The 13,626-nt window shown below is 33.9% G+C and overlaps 2 protein-coding genes and 1 long non-coding RNA gene across 8 annotated transcripts; 2 read left to right on the top strand and 1 right to left on the bottom strand.

The window, feature by feature from the left end:
- Nucleotides 1-792: 792 nt before the first annotated feature.
- Nucleotides 793-3,620, top strand: LOC107923759 (uncharacterized). Its single transcript, XR_001691617.2, has 2 exons — nucleotides 793-3,329; nucleotides 3,415-3,620. It is a non-coding gene; the product is annotated as an uncharacterized lncRNA (long non-coding RNA).
- A 537-nt stretch (nucleotides 3,621-4,157) lies between these two features.
- Nucleotides 4,158-9,030, top strand: LOC107924369 (putative uridine kinase C227.14). Of its 6 annotated transcripts, none has more exons than XM_016854777.2 (12): nucleotides 4,158-4,496; nucleotides 4,640-4,773; nucleotides 4,881-4,924; nucleotides 5,721-5,798; nucleotides 6,342-6,534; nucleotides 6,624-6,654; nucleotides 6,734-6,792; nucleotides 7,007-7,080; nucleotides 7,726-7,812; nucleotides 8,459-8,520; nucleotides 8,636-8,664; nucleotides 8,764-9,030. In XM_016854777.2, the coding sequence occupies exons 1-12, from the start codon at nucleotides 4,442-4,444 to the stop codon at nucleotides 8,857-8,859; spliced, it is 942 nt and encodes a 313-aa protein (XP_016710266.2). In that variant the 5' UTR covers nucleotides 4,158-4,441; the 3' UTR covers nucleotides 8,860-9,030. The 6 variants fall into 6 exon arrangements, with proteins under 6 accessions (XP_016710266.2, XP_016710265.2, XP_040937074.1 ...); XM_016854776.2 differs by having other exon boundaries at nucleotides 4,188-4,496; nucleotides 8,636-8,673; XM_041081140.1 differs by having other exon boundaries at nucleotides 4,189-4,496; nucleotides 6,333-6,534.
- Nucleotides 9,031-10,042: 1,012 nt separating this feature from the next.
- On the bottom strand, nucleotides 10,043-13,189 carry LOC107924370 (auxin-induced protein AUX28). The gene is made up of 5 exons (XM_016854778.2): nucleotides 11,977-13,189; nucleotides 11,005-11,222; nucleotides 10,771-10,909; nucleotides 10,513-10,574; nucleotides 10,043-10,360 (listed from the first exon to the last, which is right to left on the bottom strand). Exons 1-5 carry the CDS (start codon nucleotides 12,225-12,227, stop codon nucleotides 10,323-10,325), a joined length of 708 nt encoding a protein of 235 aa, XP_016710267.1. The 5' UTR covers nucleotides 12,228-13,189; the 3' UTR covers nucleotides 10,043-10,322.
- Between the last annotated feature and the right edge of the window lie 437 nt (nucleotides 13,190-13,626).

The following is a 13,626-nucleotide window of genomic DNA, read 5'->3' as shown; positions in this document are numbered from 1 at the left end:
TTTCTAGTCCAATTTCGAAAAAGGACTAAATCGCGTAAAAGGTAAAAGTTGTGTTTTAATACCTAAAGGTGTTAAATTGCCTTGTATCTTAAATTGGGGGTATTTAAAGTGAAATTAGGCCATTGAAAATGTGATGGCCGGCCATGGGAGACAAAATTGTTGAAAAGTCAAAATTAGGTTAAATTTGGTCACCAATTTTGACTAGTTTTATTATTAACAAATCAAAAAGAAAAAGCTATCATTTTTCTCTTCTCCTTCACCGAAATATGCAGCAAAGAAAGGGCTTTGAAGTTGGAGAATTTCAGCAACATATTTCCCTTGCTTGTAAGTGATTTTAATGTCTTTGCTTGATGATTTTTACATTTTTGGAACCCCTAAAGCATGAGCTTTCATATGAGGGGTCTATTTTGCAAAATGATGAAGAGTCTAGGGTTTTTCCATGAGAGTAAATGTGTTGTTTTCTGTGTTTTTATGGAAGATTATGAGTCCTAGTTGTCTAATAAACAACTTTTGTGAAAGAAATTGTATGAAAACACATTAAAAAGGGCTAGATTGCTAAGTTGTAAAATGAGTTGTAAATGTGTGAAATAGTTGAAATTATGAGTTGCTATAGTTATGAAAATGGTTCATCTAGACTCAAGGAGTAAAGAAATGTGATAAAAAATATTTTACGAGCCTAGGGGTAATTTGGTAATTTTGGCAAAATATAGGGGCAAAATTGTAAAAATTGCCCAAGTGTGTCAATGGACTAATTTGATCAGTACATTATTTTAATAAGTTGAATGTGATATTTTAGATGATGAAAATCGAGATTTGGACCTAGAACGGAAAGAAATTGATTAAGGGATAATTACGTCTTTTTTTTCACCTTTGTGGATCGAGGTAAGTTCATGTGTAAATAATGTAGCATAATTATTATTTTTAAGTTATTGATGCTAAATATATGATATGCTGATTTCTATCATGAAATATATGCTTTGTGGTTATTTTCGAATAAAATGCAAGTTATGTGTATTATCTGTTAAATATAAAGTGCTACCGAGTATTGGTTTCGGTATTTTACGGAAGATGGCAAGGAGATGTGTTCGAGGAAAATCTCGTTTGAACCTTAGGAATAGATTAGGATACAAGTGACACGTCACTAGGATGGTTGAGCATCCGAACTCGTTGAGTTGAGTCCGAGTTCACTTATGGATGCGAATGTTCGAACTCGTTGAGTTGAGTCCGAGTTCTTGAGATGTAACTAGGTATCCGAGCTCGTTGAGTTGAGTCCGAGTTCACTTATGGATGCGAACGCCCGAGCTCGTTGAGTTGAGTCCGAGTTCACTTATGGGCGGGGCTTGGCTACATATGTGGCACTTTTGTGCAAACTTTCCATGTATCCGAATTATATTCCGATGTGTTCAACGGGTAAAATTCTACTCAAATGGAGGAATACTCGAGATGAAAGGGACGTATTGGTAAATGTTGTGAAATGGATACTTTGAACAGGTATGTACTTAACCCTCGGGTTGAAAACTCGACATAACAACAATATGGTAAGATGATAAATAAAAATGTGATATGAATGTCTCGGTGATGATTATACAAACGATGCTGTATTAATTTTGTGAACAATGATCATGAATCAGTAATTTAGCCTTGACAGATTTGAGTTACTGTAGTAGTGTAACTTTGAAAATACACTAAAAATAGTGGAAAATGAGTTAGAGGCAGAACAAAATATGAGATTAAAGCTTAATGAGTCTATTTTTACATGAAAGAAACAGAGGAAGAAAAAGAATTCCATATTGTGTGATATTTGAATTCTTGTGAAATAGGGTCTTAATGAATTTGAGATCCCCTGTTCTGACTTTATAAATTCACCAAAAATTTTAAAAAAATTATTAAGAGTCATATCTTACATGCATGGATTCCTTATTGAGTCTATTTTTAGGGGAAATAAACACCATGTCGTTGGAATTTTGTACAGGGAGAAATTTGATTTGTAGTGCATAGGGGTCAGAGTGGTCATACCCTGAAATAGGGGAGAATTTAACTAATAAAATGTACTAATTGGCCCAACCAAAAATTCTAGAAAAAAATTAGTAAGTAGACATATGAGTCTAGTTTCAAGAGAAATAGACGAGAAAATTATTCGAGTCTTGTACTATGAGATAATTGAACTTTAGTACAGAAGGGTTGGAACTGTCATACAGTGAATCAGGGGTAAATTTGAGGAATAAAATGTACTATTTGGCTTAACCAAAAATTCTGAAAATTTTATGGAAGAAAGGAAAATAAGTCTAGTTTTAGGGAAAATTAACGGAACTTAATCCGGAGTTTCGTAGCTCCATATATAAACAATTTAGTGACCGTTGCTCAGAAAGACAGCTTGTAGTGAACTTGAGAATATGTTGTAAACATTGATAAAACAAGTTAATGGGTGCTTATTGTTTTCATATGAACTTACTAAGCGAAAGCTTACCCCCCTCTTCTTTCCCATGTTTTCTAGAGTTTCCAGGTTAGTTCGGGTTGGAGGCCGTCAGAGATATTATCACACTGTCAAGCTAACGCTATTGGTGTAGTGATTTCAAGTACTTTGAGCCTATGGCATGTATAAGAGTTTAAATATTAGAGTATGTGATATGGCTTTAACCATATGTGTTGGCCTATTTTGATTATGGGGTTGTAAATCTATTTTAATTATGCATGCATATGCTATGGTATTATGTGATGAGTTTATAATGATTATAGTATGAATGTGGTAAAGATGTGAGTAAAATCTATGATATCTATTGCATGTGAAATTGTCATAATCATGACATGTTAGGAATGTTTAAGTACCTAATTTTGCCATGTTGTATGTTATTGTATAAGTATGCGTGTATCTATTGTGAGTGTGACAAAATGGCTTGGAAAATAGCCTTGTATTTGTCCAGGTTTTGGGACACGGGTTTGGGACACGGGCGTGTCCCTAGCACACGGGCGTGTGCTCTATACCCACACGGGCGTATGAAGCCTTGATGCAAGAGATTTTCTAAGTTTTTCATGAGTTCTCGGTTGGGTCCCGAACCACTCTGGATGTATGTTTTGGGCCTCGTAAGCCCGTATATGGGACAGATTGTATGTGAAAATAAAAGTTTTTAATTATTTGAGATTTCATGGCCCTGTTTAGTATGGAAGTATTAGTAAAAGTCAGGTAACACCTCGAACACCGTCCCAGCGTCGGATGCAGGCGAGGAGTATTATATTATCCAACAAGATTTTCAAATCTATTTAGTTTATATGATGATGAGTTACGATGCTTTAGTTGTACAGCAATATTGTTGTCAAGCCAAGTGAACGAGGTAAAAGCCTATAACAATCCCTATCCCTCCAAAATGAGGCGTGATCTTTTCTGAAATTTCTCTTATTCGGTTTTTTTCTTTGCAGGGTTTAATACAAGACAGAGATTTGAAATGTCACGCGCATGTTCTACGAAAGGAGTGTGCCACATTTAGACTTTTAATACCAACATTAATTTTATTGCAATGGACACATGTGACTACTTAATTCGCTGAATCTTTAGGAAACATTGTTAAAAAGTTTATGAAAACGATAATAGTGCCTGGAAAAATTTTTCTTGCTTTTTGAAAGCTTTTGTGGTTTTGAATTTTTAGATTTATTCTGATAATATAGTTTTATTTTATGATTTTTAAACTGGCATGATAATTTTTTTTAGCTTTTTAACTTTATAAAAGAATTTGTTTTAACTTTCTATTTAAATCTTTTCATCTTTTAATCATTGAATTTATATTAATTATTAAATTATTTTTAAATGGATGAAAAAATGGGCTCATAAAGCTAACTACCTTTAGTTAAAAGAAAAAAAATATCATGTCTCAATCACTTAATGAACTAATGTGTTATATTAGTAATTCATTAATAAATTAACGAAAATTTTAACTGTAATAACTAATTTTAATAATTATCTAAAACTGTGTAATTAAATTGACAAAAAATTTAAATTAATCAAAACAAACTTAAATTGTAATTTATTTTAAATATTTCTAAAAAATAATATTTTTATATAATATTTTATATAGAAATTTATTTTATTTTTACTATTTTAAATATGAAATATTTATTTATATATATAAAATAAAGAAAAGATTTTGATTCCATTAGTTTTTTTAATTTAAGCCGTCCAAACATATTGGTTGGGATCGGTTTTTCTTGCAAGCAAACCAACTCGGTCTGACAACTGAAGTGGGCAAAAGACAACGCAGGCAACAGCAGAACTTCCTCCGAAATACCACGTGTTTTGTTCTCCTCAACTGTTTCCATTGGGGTCACCCCCATTCAAATTAAGTTTTAATTTGCATTTGATTTCAGATTCCTTTCCCATCGATCTTTTCTAGGCTTTGAATTCTAAACCCTAACGTCTCTCACTCTCCATCTTTGCTTTGGGGTCCCGTCTATGGAGATTTCTTCAATTTCCACTACTACAATACACTACTTCTGTCCCTCAACAGGTTTTCCTATCCTTTTCTCTTTGTTTTATACTTTTTACAATTTCCACGATCCTTTTACATCTTAGAATTTGCTCCGATTATTTTGCCCTTTTATTGTTTTAAATTATTCTCCATATTTATCGAGTACGTTTATTATTATGCAGAGTCTTTGCTGTTCAAGAGAGTTAAGCTTCCTTCACGGGATCAACATCTGGTGTCTATTTCTTTGAATTCAAGAACTGAACAGCGTTTATTAGCTCGGCCATGTTCTCTTGCTCACAAGGGGAACTCGGTGAAGGTTAAATTCTTACTGAAAGCTTCATTTTTTTTAAAAAAAAATTCCCATTCCTTCTTCCAATGTAATGTATTATGGTTTCAATTTGAGCTTAATGTTCTCTTTTGCAGGTTAAATGTAGTCAAAAGAGAGAAATTCCGGTTTTAGAGGCCAGGTATTGTATCTTTAGACGTTTGAAAAAATATCTGAACATGCGGGAATCATTACGTAATATTCTCATTCCATTTGTTTATGGCATCCGTCGGTGCTACACAACGAAGCTATAGCACTCTGCTGTATCGTTAATATATGTTATTGTTTGGGATTAAAATGTCTTTCTTCAATATTTGGTTATATTAAACTTGGCTAGCATAACCCGCAGTCTATTGCTCTTCCTTTGGTGCTTTTGTCAAAGTAGAAGCATGTTCAGACACAGTTGCCAAATCAAATTTTCTATAGCTGCTCTAGCCACATGTTATTCTTCATTGCTTATTTTACGTCGGTTTTGGTGGAATCTCTCTAACAAGAATTTTATTTTATTAAGTTTTGTGTGCTACACTGGGGGTATCTGAACCATTATGATGAATTTAGAAATTATTTAGTTCTTTTCATCTCATCCAAATGTGTATAGGTGTGAAAATTTTGTTACTTTAACTTGGAAGTGAGGGTATGTGCTGGGAACAAATATATATTTTTTCAATTTTTTCATATATTTTGAGGGTGAGATGTCAAGACCCATGTTTGCCGTGTATGTGTTGTACATGGTACTTTAAGGAAATGAAGAGCTGGAGAACCTCAGTGAAAGTGTTTTGCTAATATGTTACTGAATTTACATGTCCTCTTATTGTTGGTTATAGAGCAAAATATGGTCGTATGCTATCTGGTCTTTGAACAGTTTTACTTTTTTGCTTGTTCTTTTTATCCTTTATTTCTTTTCATATTTATGATAAATTTGCTTCTTTCCTTTGAAGTTCTATGGATGAGGTTTTTGATATTTTGGCTGAACGTATTCTTCCTACATCATCAGTAGCATCAAATCCTAATACAAAGTAAGTTCTACTTTCTTGAATCTAGGAATATTTATGCTTTCTTATCATAAATTACTGGTCATTGCTGTTTGTTGATTTGGCCTATATTAAAGTAGAAGGATCTTGCATTCATATTATAATATGTGTTTAAAAATCTATTACTTATCAAAATGAAGTAACAATAATAACAATTACAGTATGGACTCCTAGTCTATTCTTTTTGTGGCAAAAATTGCATATATATTTTACCATTTAGAAAAATTTAGGCAGAGAGGTAGTTTCTCAAAGTAGTTTAGATACTATAGATTACTCTTTTTCACTTGTAAAATTTCTTTCGGGGCTGTACATGCACACATTTCATGCTTTTATGACCCTCCCATATGATACTCCTACCTTGCAAGGCAGAGTTTCCACAAATGGTTCGTAACCCTAATTTAAAAGTATTTAACCGACTGTTGGGTTGGCATTCCTGTGACAAGTGCTGTTTCTTTTCGCCTTATCTCAGTTCTCTACAACCTTTTCTGTATCTCTTCTTATAAAATCTAAAACTTGGAGGTCATGCAGGCATATTGTCGGTTTAGCTGGGCCTCCTGGTTCTGGGAAAAGCACTCTAGCTTCTGAAGTTACACAGCGCATAAACAAGTTTTGGTTGCAAAGTGCTTGTTCTTCTGATCCTCAAGTTAAGCCTCCTGATGTGGCTATAGTTGTTCCGATGGATGGATTCCATCTATATCGTTCCCAACTAGATGCAATGGAGGTTAAGCTTCCGCTGTTTATAACTTTCAAGTGTAATAGTTGAAATTTTCTTGGAAGTTTGTGATTCTAACTATAGTAACTTCATTTTAGAATCCAGAAGAAGCACATGCAAGAAGGGGAGGTTAGCTTTTCTGTTTAATATTTCTCCATACTCCTGATTGTTAGAAAGTAAGTTGATGATCCTTCCATTGATGAATCAGCTCCTTGGACTTTTGACCCTGTGCTACTGCTTAATTGCCTCAAGAGTCTAAGGAAACAGGTTGGTAGCTATTGTCCTTTTAACGAAAACAAAACATTTGATTTGGCTTGAAATGGAGGCATATATATAGTTATTTTTTAGGCTTTTTTTTTTCTTTCAAATCCAGATGTATGAATTGTTGGAGATTTAGATAATTAGAGATACATGTAGATGGAGATTTTCTTTTAAGCTTGCAACAATTGTGAATTTATTCTAATAAGAATATATGTCTCAGGGTTCTGTTTATGCACCATCATTTGCCCATGGTATTGGAGATCCTATTGAAGATGATATCTTTGTGAGCCTTCAGTAAGTTACCCACGCCATTTATTCTATTCAAATCAGCAACTCCTTAATGTTGGATAAAGTGATACAGGGTTAAATTATGATTTTAGAGTTGAACGTAGCTGGCTGTGAACTTTTATGTAATATTGTATGCTTTCTATCGACTTCTGCAAATGTTATATCCTACCTTGTAATTTTTTCTTCTTTGTTTGGAAATGTGTATAAGAACACATGTTTGTTTTTATGATAGTTATTTCTTTTCTTGTTTGCTTGTTTAGTGAGAATTTTTGGGATACTAAATTGTATAATTAGATGAAAAGTGAGATTAATCATCTGACTAGACCTGTGGCCTTTTTAGGATAAAAACAGTAATTGGAGATTGGAGAAAAGACGGAAATATAATGCTAAACAAAATCACTATTGCAGGCTGAGTTGACACAAAATGGCATACTCGGATAATATATGTGGAGAATGGAGTATATCCTGAGATCTCTTTTCTCAATGAAAGTTGATCTTTGTATTTGGCTGTTTTGCTCACTTCGATTATCTTTCATGTAGGAACAGGGAATGGCTTAATTTCCAAATGTAGTAACAGGCATGTAGATAGTCAATAGGTTGAGTTTAGTTGGTGGTTGGTAAATAATTAGAACATTTTTTTCCTTTTTGCAGGCATAAAGTGGTCATAGTCGAAGGAAATTATCTATTGTCTGATGAAGGGGTTTGGAAGGAGGTATCATCTATATTTGATGAGAAGTGGTAAGCATTATCCTCTACCTACTTTATAGTTTATTCTTTTTGATGGATAGGCCATGAATGACTGAGAAATCAAGAAGTGAGGATGAAGGTGACGGTTACAGATGAGAGAAAACTAGGAAAAGAGGTCTACTTGTTTTTATTTCAAAACCTCTAATATCTCTATAAATGGATGAGCCAACACTAACAATTAGAGTTGAGAAAGTGTCTAGCCAACACTAGCAATTATCCTAGTCAGCAGCTCTCTCACCAACCCAATGGCAATTACATCAACATGAACAGAAAGAAGCTAATGCATTAACTAACACCTAACAGATTAAACACATGCCTATTACCTTAGTACTTTTTAATGTTGACTGTCTTCAATTTGATTTTCATATATATGTTAAATTTTCTTACATTTTTTGGTTCCCTTGTCTATATACCTCAAATACGGTTCAGGTCTCAAAGATGGCTTGGGAACTAGTTTAACAATTTGTGTTCTATTTTTTCCGTTTTCTGATAAAAACCAAAGAGAAGTAGCTTCATGCTTAACATGCATGCTTGCTATTTTCATAAAACATAATATACTACATTTCTGTGGTTGGGACAAGCATATGAAAAGAATTCTGTTGCATATGAAAATTCTGTTGATCTTCTTCTGTGCAAGGTTCATTGATGTTGACCTTGACACGGCAATGCAACGAGTTCTAAAAAGGCATATATCAACAGGTAAAAGGTCCTTTTGCTTAAAATTTAAGCAGGCATATGTGATATGTAGTTATATAAGAAGAATTAAAGATTATGAGTTTAAGGGTTCTGATTTTGTTTTCCTGTTCTATAACAGGAAATCCCCCTGATGTTGCTCAATGGCGGGTAAGTGAGGTGAAAAAGTTGTAAATGAGATTAGAATTGTAGGTAATGTTTATTATAGTTTTGTTTCTAATCCTTTTACCCATTTTCTGTATTATGCAGATAGACTACAATGATCGACCCAATGCGGAATTTATAATGAAATCAAAGAAAAATGCTGACTTGGTGATCAAGTCTATTGACTTCTCCCAAAGATAATTAAACCTGATGAAATATTACATTTTGAGTAATGGGAGATGAAGGGAAAATGTATGATTTGAGGTTGGAAAGATGGCTTCAGTAATAAAGTGTCTTGGGACAGTGTTGGAAATTAACATTTTATGTACTTTCACTGTTGTTTCGGTTTAATGAAAACGACTTGACTGACTATATGACAATTGCCGACCAGGGATCGTGGTTAACCATTTTGCTTTATTTATTTTTTCTAATTTCTGGCATTAATGTATGACAAAACGAAGCCTCGTTATGGAGGTTTTCTCATGTTGATACTAATTTTTGTAGAAAATAAATCGTCATATGTCAGTATGTCTTATTATATCCAATTCCAGAACTATCTAAAAGGAATAATTATATATAAATTTGTTATTTAAAAGAAATATTATGCGGCTCTTTCCAAGGATTCCAGATGGAGTTGGAATTTTGTTAATAAGATTTCCCCTCACTACCAAATAGTGAGAACTTTTACACCAATGGAAATGCATGGAATTCAGCAGATGTGTCAGATCCAAGATACTAAAAGAGAGAGAAAGGGTAGTTGATCCAACTTGTCAATTACATAAGCTCATATATATAATATTAGAGAGAGAGAAAAGGGCATGCAGCATCAGCCGAGACAATGGCCAAATTGAGACCTCATGCATGCATTGAACGAACATAAGGGACCACCACTTCACTTCCTCCCAAGACTTAAGCCCTAACTCATACACCGCCAAATGCTTTACAAAGTCCCTCTCCAATTTACCTATAGCTTCGTTTTCGCGTCAAACACTCCCCCCTACCCCACCCCCCCTTCCCTGTGCTACTAACTTGACTTTCCCACTTGTGTTGTTAAATCCAGCTAAACAATAAACGTCAAAAACTACTTCTTGCATTGGATGGGACAGACAGCAATCTTTTTCATCTTCATCATATCCATATATAATGGCACAAATATATATATCAGCTGAGCTGACCTTAAGAAATGGACATGAATAAAGTAAGTAAATGGCCATATGGTGTTGTCCCCTTCCCACTACCAAATTAGACCCTATTGGATACCCTTCCTTTTTAGTGAGTTTCTCCCAATTTTAATTTCTCAACCCTACCCTCAACCAACAGTAGGAAAGTAAATAATAAAAAAAATCAACAGATTTTTTTTCAATAACTACAAGCAGATACATTATTTATAACAACTGTTCTAATATTCATTTATTTTCTAAAAAGCAAGTCATGATTAATAGTAACAACTAAACATAACAAAGTGTTTTCCGGATCCACCACATACACTAACATCCATTATTGTTTTTGTCCATAACAAATACTTCTTTTAAGTTTAACACCAAATCACTCTCATATAACAATAATAATATAATAGTAACAAAGTCAACCTGCTCAATATCCATCTGCTGCTGGCTTTGCTTTCATCATAGTAATTTTGGCGGCCTTATTACCAGCTATCACCTTCAGCTTCTATTCTTGCATTTCTCCATAGCTCTTGGTGCTGAAATCAATATACATATCCATTTGGTTATAACTCAATTAACTGGGGAAGGTTCTTTATTATATAACAAATACACCAAACTAGGAGAAGGGTGTTTATTTTAACTACAATAGTTTCTTCTATCTCTATGAAGTGCTCAAGAAAATACTAACCTAGCCCAATTGCTTCGGTTCCTTTCATGATGCGCAGCCTTTTACATGATTCAATAAACATCCTGATTCAAAGGGAAAAAAGTAATGTTAAATAGATTTTAAAAGGCAATGATGAAAGATTGTCTGTAACATCTATTTTTTGTGAATTACATACGGTCATTAAAAGAGTTTTTTTGATTGGGGAAAAATGATTGAAAATTAAGTAAAAGCAAAGCAGTAAGAGTGGTTGAAGAGATGATTAGGTAGAAAGAAGCATACTCCCAAGGGACATCACCAACAAGCATCCAATCACCATCTTTGTCTTCATAGGTTGGAACATAATCAGAGCCATTAAGCAGATCCATTAGCTTACTCTCATTCATGAAATCCTTCAATAACCCTTGGCTTCCACAATTTCCTTCATATTTACGTAAACCAACAACAATTAATTAATACAAAGCATATATACATGAAAAAAACAAGGTTAATCTTGATAGAAAATGATATAAGTACCAATAGTGAAAGAACTGAACATTTTAGCAAGAGCATCGGAGAGTTGTTGGTAAGTTTTGTACATCCTCAGGTCCACTTTCCGGAGATAGGGTGCGCCGTCCATGCTAACCTTCACAAAGGCGGCCTTCTCACCACTGTCCTCGCTGCCGCTGCTCTTTTGGGTCGCTAACATGTTCTTTCGGAATGACCGGACTGGTGGCCATCCCACAACTTGAGCCCTATATATAATAATATATATTAAATATACATGATTTTTAATTAATTAAACTGTTTATATTCACTATTCAGTTTCAAAATTGGGGCTAGGAAAATAGTGAGGGTAAATTTTATTTCTGTGATGAGTAATTAATGAAAAATTAAGATAAACCTTAATACATTGGTCACCTTCTCTACGTGTATATTTTGAATGAAATTAAACTTTGGTTTTGAGTTTATATATGTATATATTATCAATAATATTAGATGGAGGTGTAATCCTCAGTGTTTGTTATATATATATCATTTGTATATAAATTATAAGATTGGAGGTTTAATATGGATCTGCATGCTTTCAGCATTCAACTCTAAATAGTTTGCAAGAAATAGAAGCTAGCTAGAAATGAAGAGTTGTTTTGCTGAGCAAAAGTTGAATGTACTGTTAGTGTAATTCCATATTTCTATTAAATACATAATATTCCATGAGAACTCAATAGATAATAATAACTTTAATGCGGTCCTCCTTGTTTTTATCCTTTTATGTACTCCACCACACCTCATCATTTCAAAATGAAAATTTAAAATGTCTAACTTCACAATGAAACTATACACATAACTAACTAAAAAAGTTAGTGTGGGGGAAAATACTCTTTTGTTTCTCTCTATGTAATCATGTAATAACCCTAATCATCCTATAACTATATTTCCCAGCAAATACAAACTACAAAGCAAAAGCCAAACAATACTATTTCATTTACAGAAAAAGGAAGAACATACTTGGCAGGTGGAGGCTTAGCAGGATCAAGGTGAGAAGGGACAATATTTTTGTCCTTGTCATCAGTTGGAGAGGTGGAAATTAGGTTAAGCTTCAAATCAACAGTGTGGGAGAAGTCTCTCTTCCTTACAACCTCACCATCACCAGGCAACCCTAGCCTCAGCTCTGTCTCTTCATACCCCATTTTCTCCTTCTCCTTACCTCCCACTTCATCTCCTTCTCCTTTCATCCCCATCTTCACCCCTACTTCCATACCTTCTTTCTCAATTTCTTTTTGTAGTTTGTGTGTACCTAGGCTTTGGCTTTTGTGGGTTTTGAGTTGGCTTTGTGGCTTTGAATTAAAGAAAAAAAAAGGTTGGGGGGGGGGTTATATTGTAGAGATCGAGTATTACAAGGAGTAAAGTAAAAGAGTAAGAGGCTAAGAGCGACGATGGCGGAAGAGGAGAGTGTCGGGCCTTTCCAGTGTGTATTAATATACGGAGCGGTGGATTGTCGGTTTCTACTTTTTCCTAAACCCAACTCCCATATCACACGTGTCAATGCCTCTCACCTGGATTCTCCTCACTTGCTGTTCCGTTAGCTCATAGCATACAAAATTTCACTAAGTAAAATCAAATGGTTGTTTCATATCCTTATATATATATATATTCTCTTAAACTAACTAATTAGTTCCCTAATTTGTAATATTTATGAGAAAAAAGGAATCATATTGAAATGGAGTCTTGCATATAGAAATAGCAACACGAATATGAGATCCTACAGATACAGAGAACACTGCCGTAGCAATCAAAACTTAAAAAAATGTGTTGAATAGAAACATGGGCATGAAAGGTTTTGTTAGGCAGACTCGTGCGTGCTTTAATTTAGACTGCCTTGGAAAAGGCAAAAACAAACACCCGCAATTAATAATTTGACAGCCTACTATCAACTGGATTCTTACTATATATGGCAATGGCATGCACGTCAACTATTTTATGCCCGTTTCATTTCCATCTCTATTCTTAATGTATCTCAATTTTTATTAAGAAATTTTAATCAGTAATTTGAACTAAAGTAGCATTCTTTTTCAAACAATAACTAGTGTTTGAATTCAATGTAAAAACACAAACATCAAAACAGATATTAATTTTTCTAAGTTTAGATTGATTTTTCCAGTGTGTTGAAAATTGAATGTCATAGGAAAATTTTCAAATAAAAATAAGTAACACACCCAATTTTTTTATATTTCACACAAGTGTTACATATATATACACTAGGAGTGAACTTTCAAATAAATATTATCCTCAGTGATTGGTTGGAAAAGTGGGACCCGAGTGTGAGAAAAAGCATGTGATTAGATTCAGTGGAGAGGGAAATGTAAAAGGGACCCACAAAGTGGCCATGTGAAGTTGTTTGCTTATGCTTGTGTTATGTGTCGCCTATGTCTCTAACCCGATCCCATGTGCGCCGGTGCAGGGTATCCCCACTTCCCTGTTTTCCTCTATAACTTATGTAATTATTTTTCCCACTCAACCCTTGTTGAGTTGAGAACGTACGAGAACCCTTATGAAATCCCTAAACATTTTAACCTAATTAGTTGGAGTCCAAATTAAAAAGAATGTTGAAGGACGGTAATTAAGAATTAATGTGTGAAATTTTGGCATTTCTCATTC

This window comes from Gossypium hirsutum, chromosome A11 (genome assembly GCF_007990345.1).
Source record: "Gossypium hirsutum isolate 1008001.06 chromosome A11, Gossypium_hirsutum_v2.1, whole genome shotgun sequence".
Taxonomy (NCBI): domain Eukaryota; kingdom Viridiplantae; phylum Streptophyta; class Magnoliopsida; order Malvales; family Malvaceae; genus Gossypium; species Gossypium hirsutum.
Note: the sequence above shows the minus strand (reverse complement) of the source record. Positions and strands in the feature narration are given on the sequence as shown.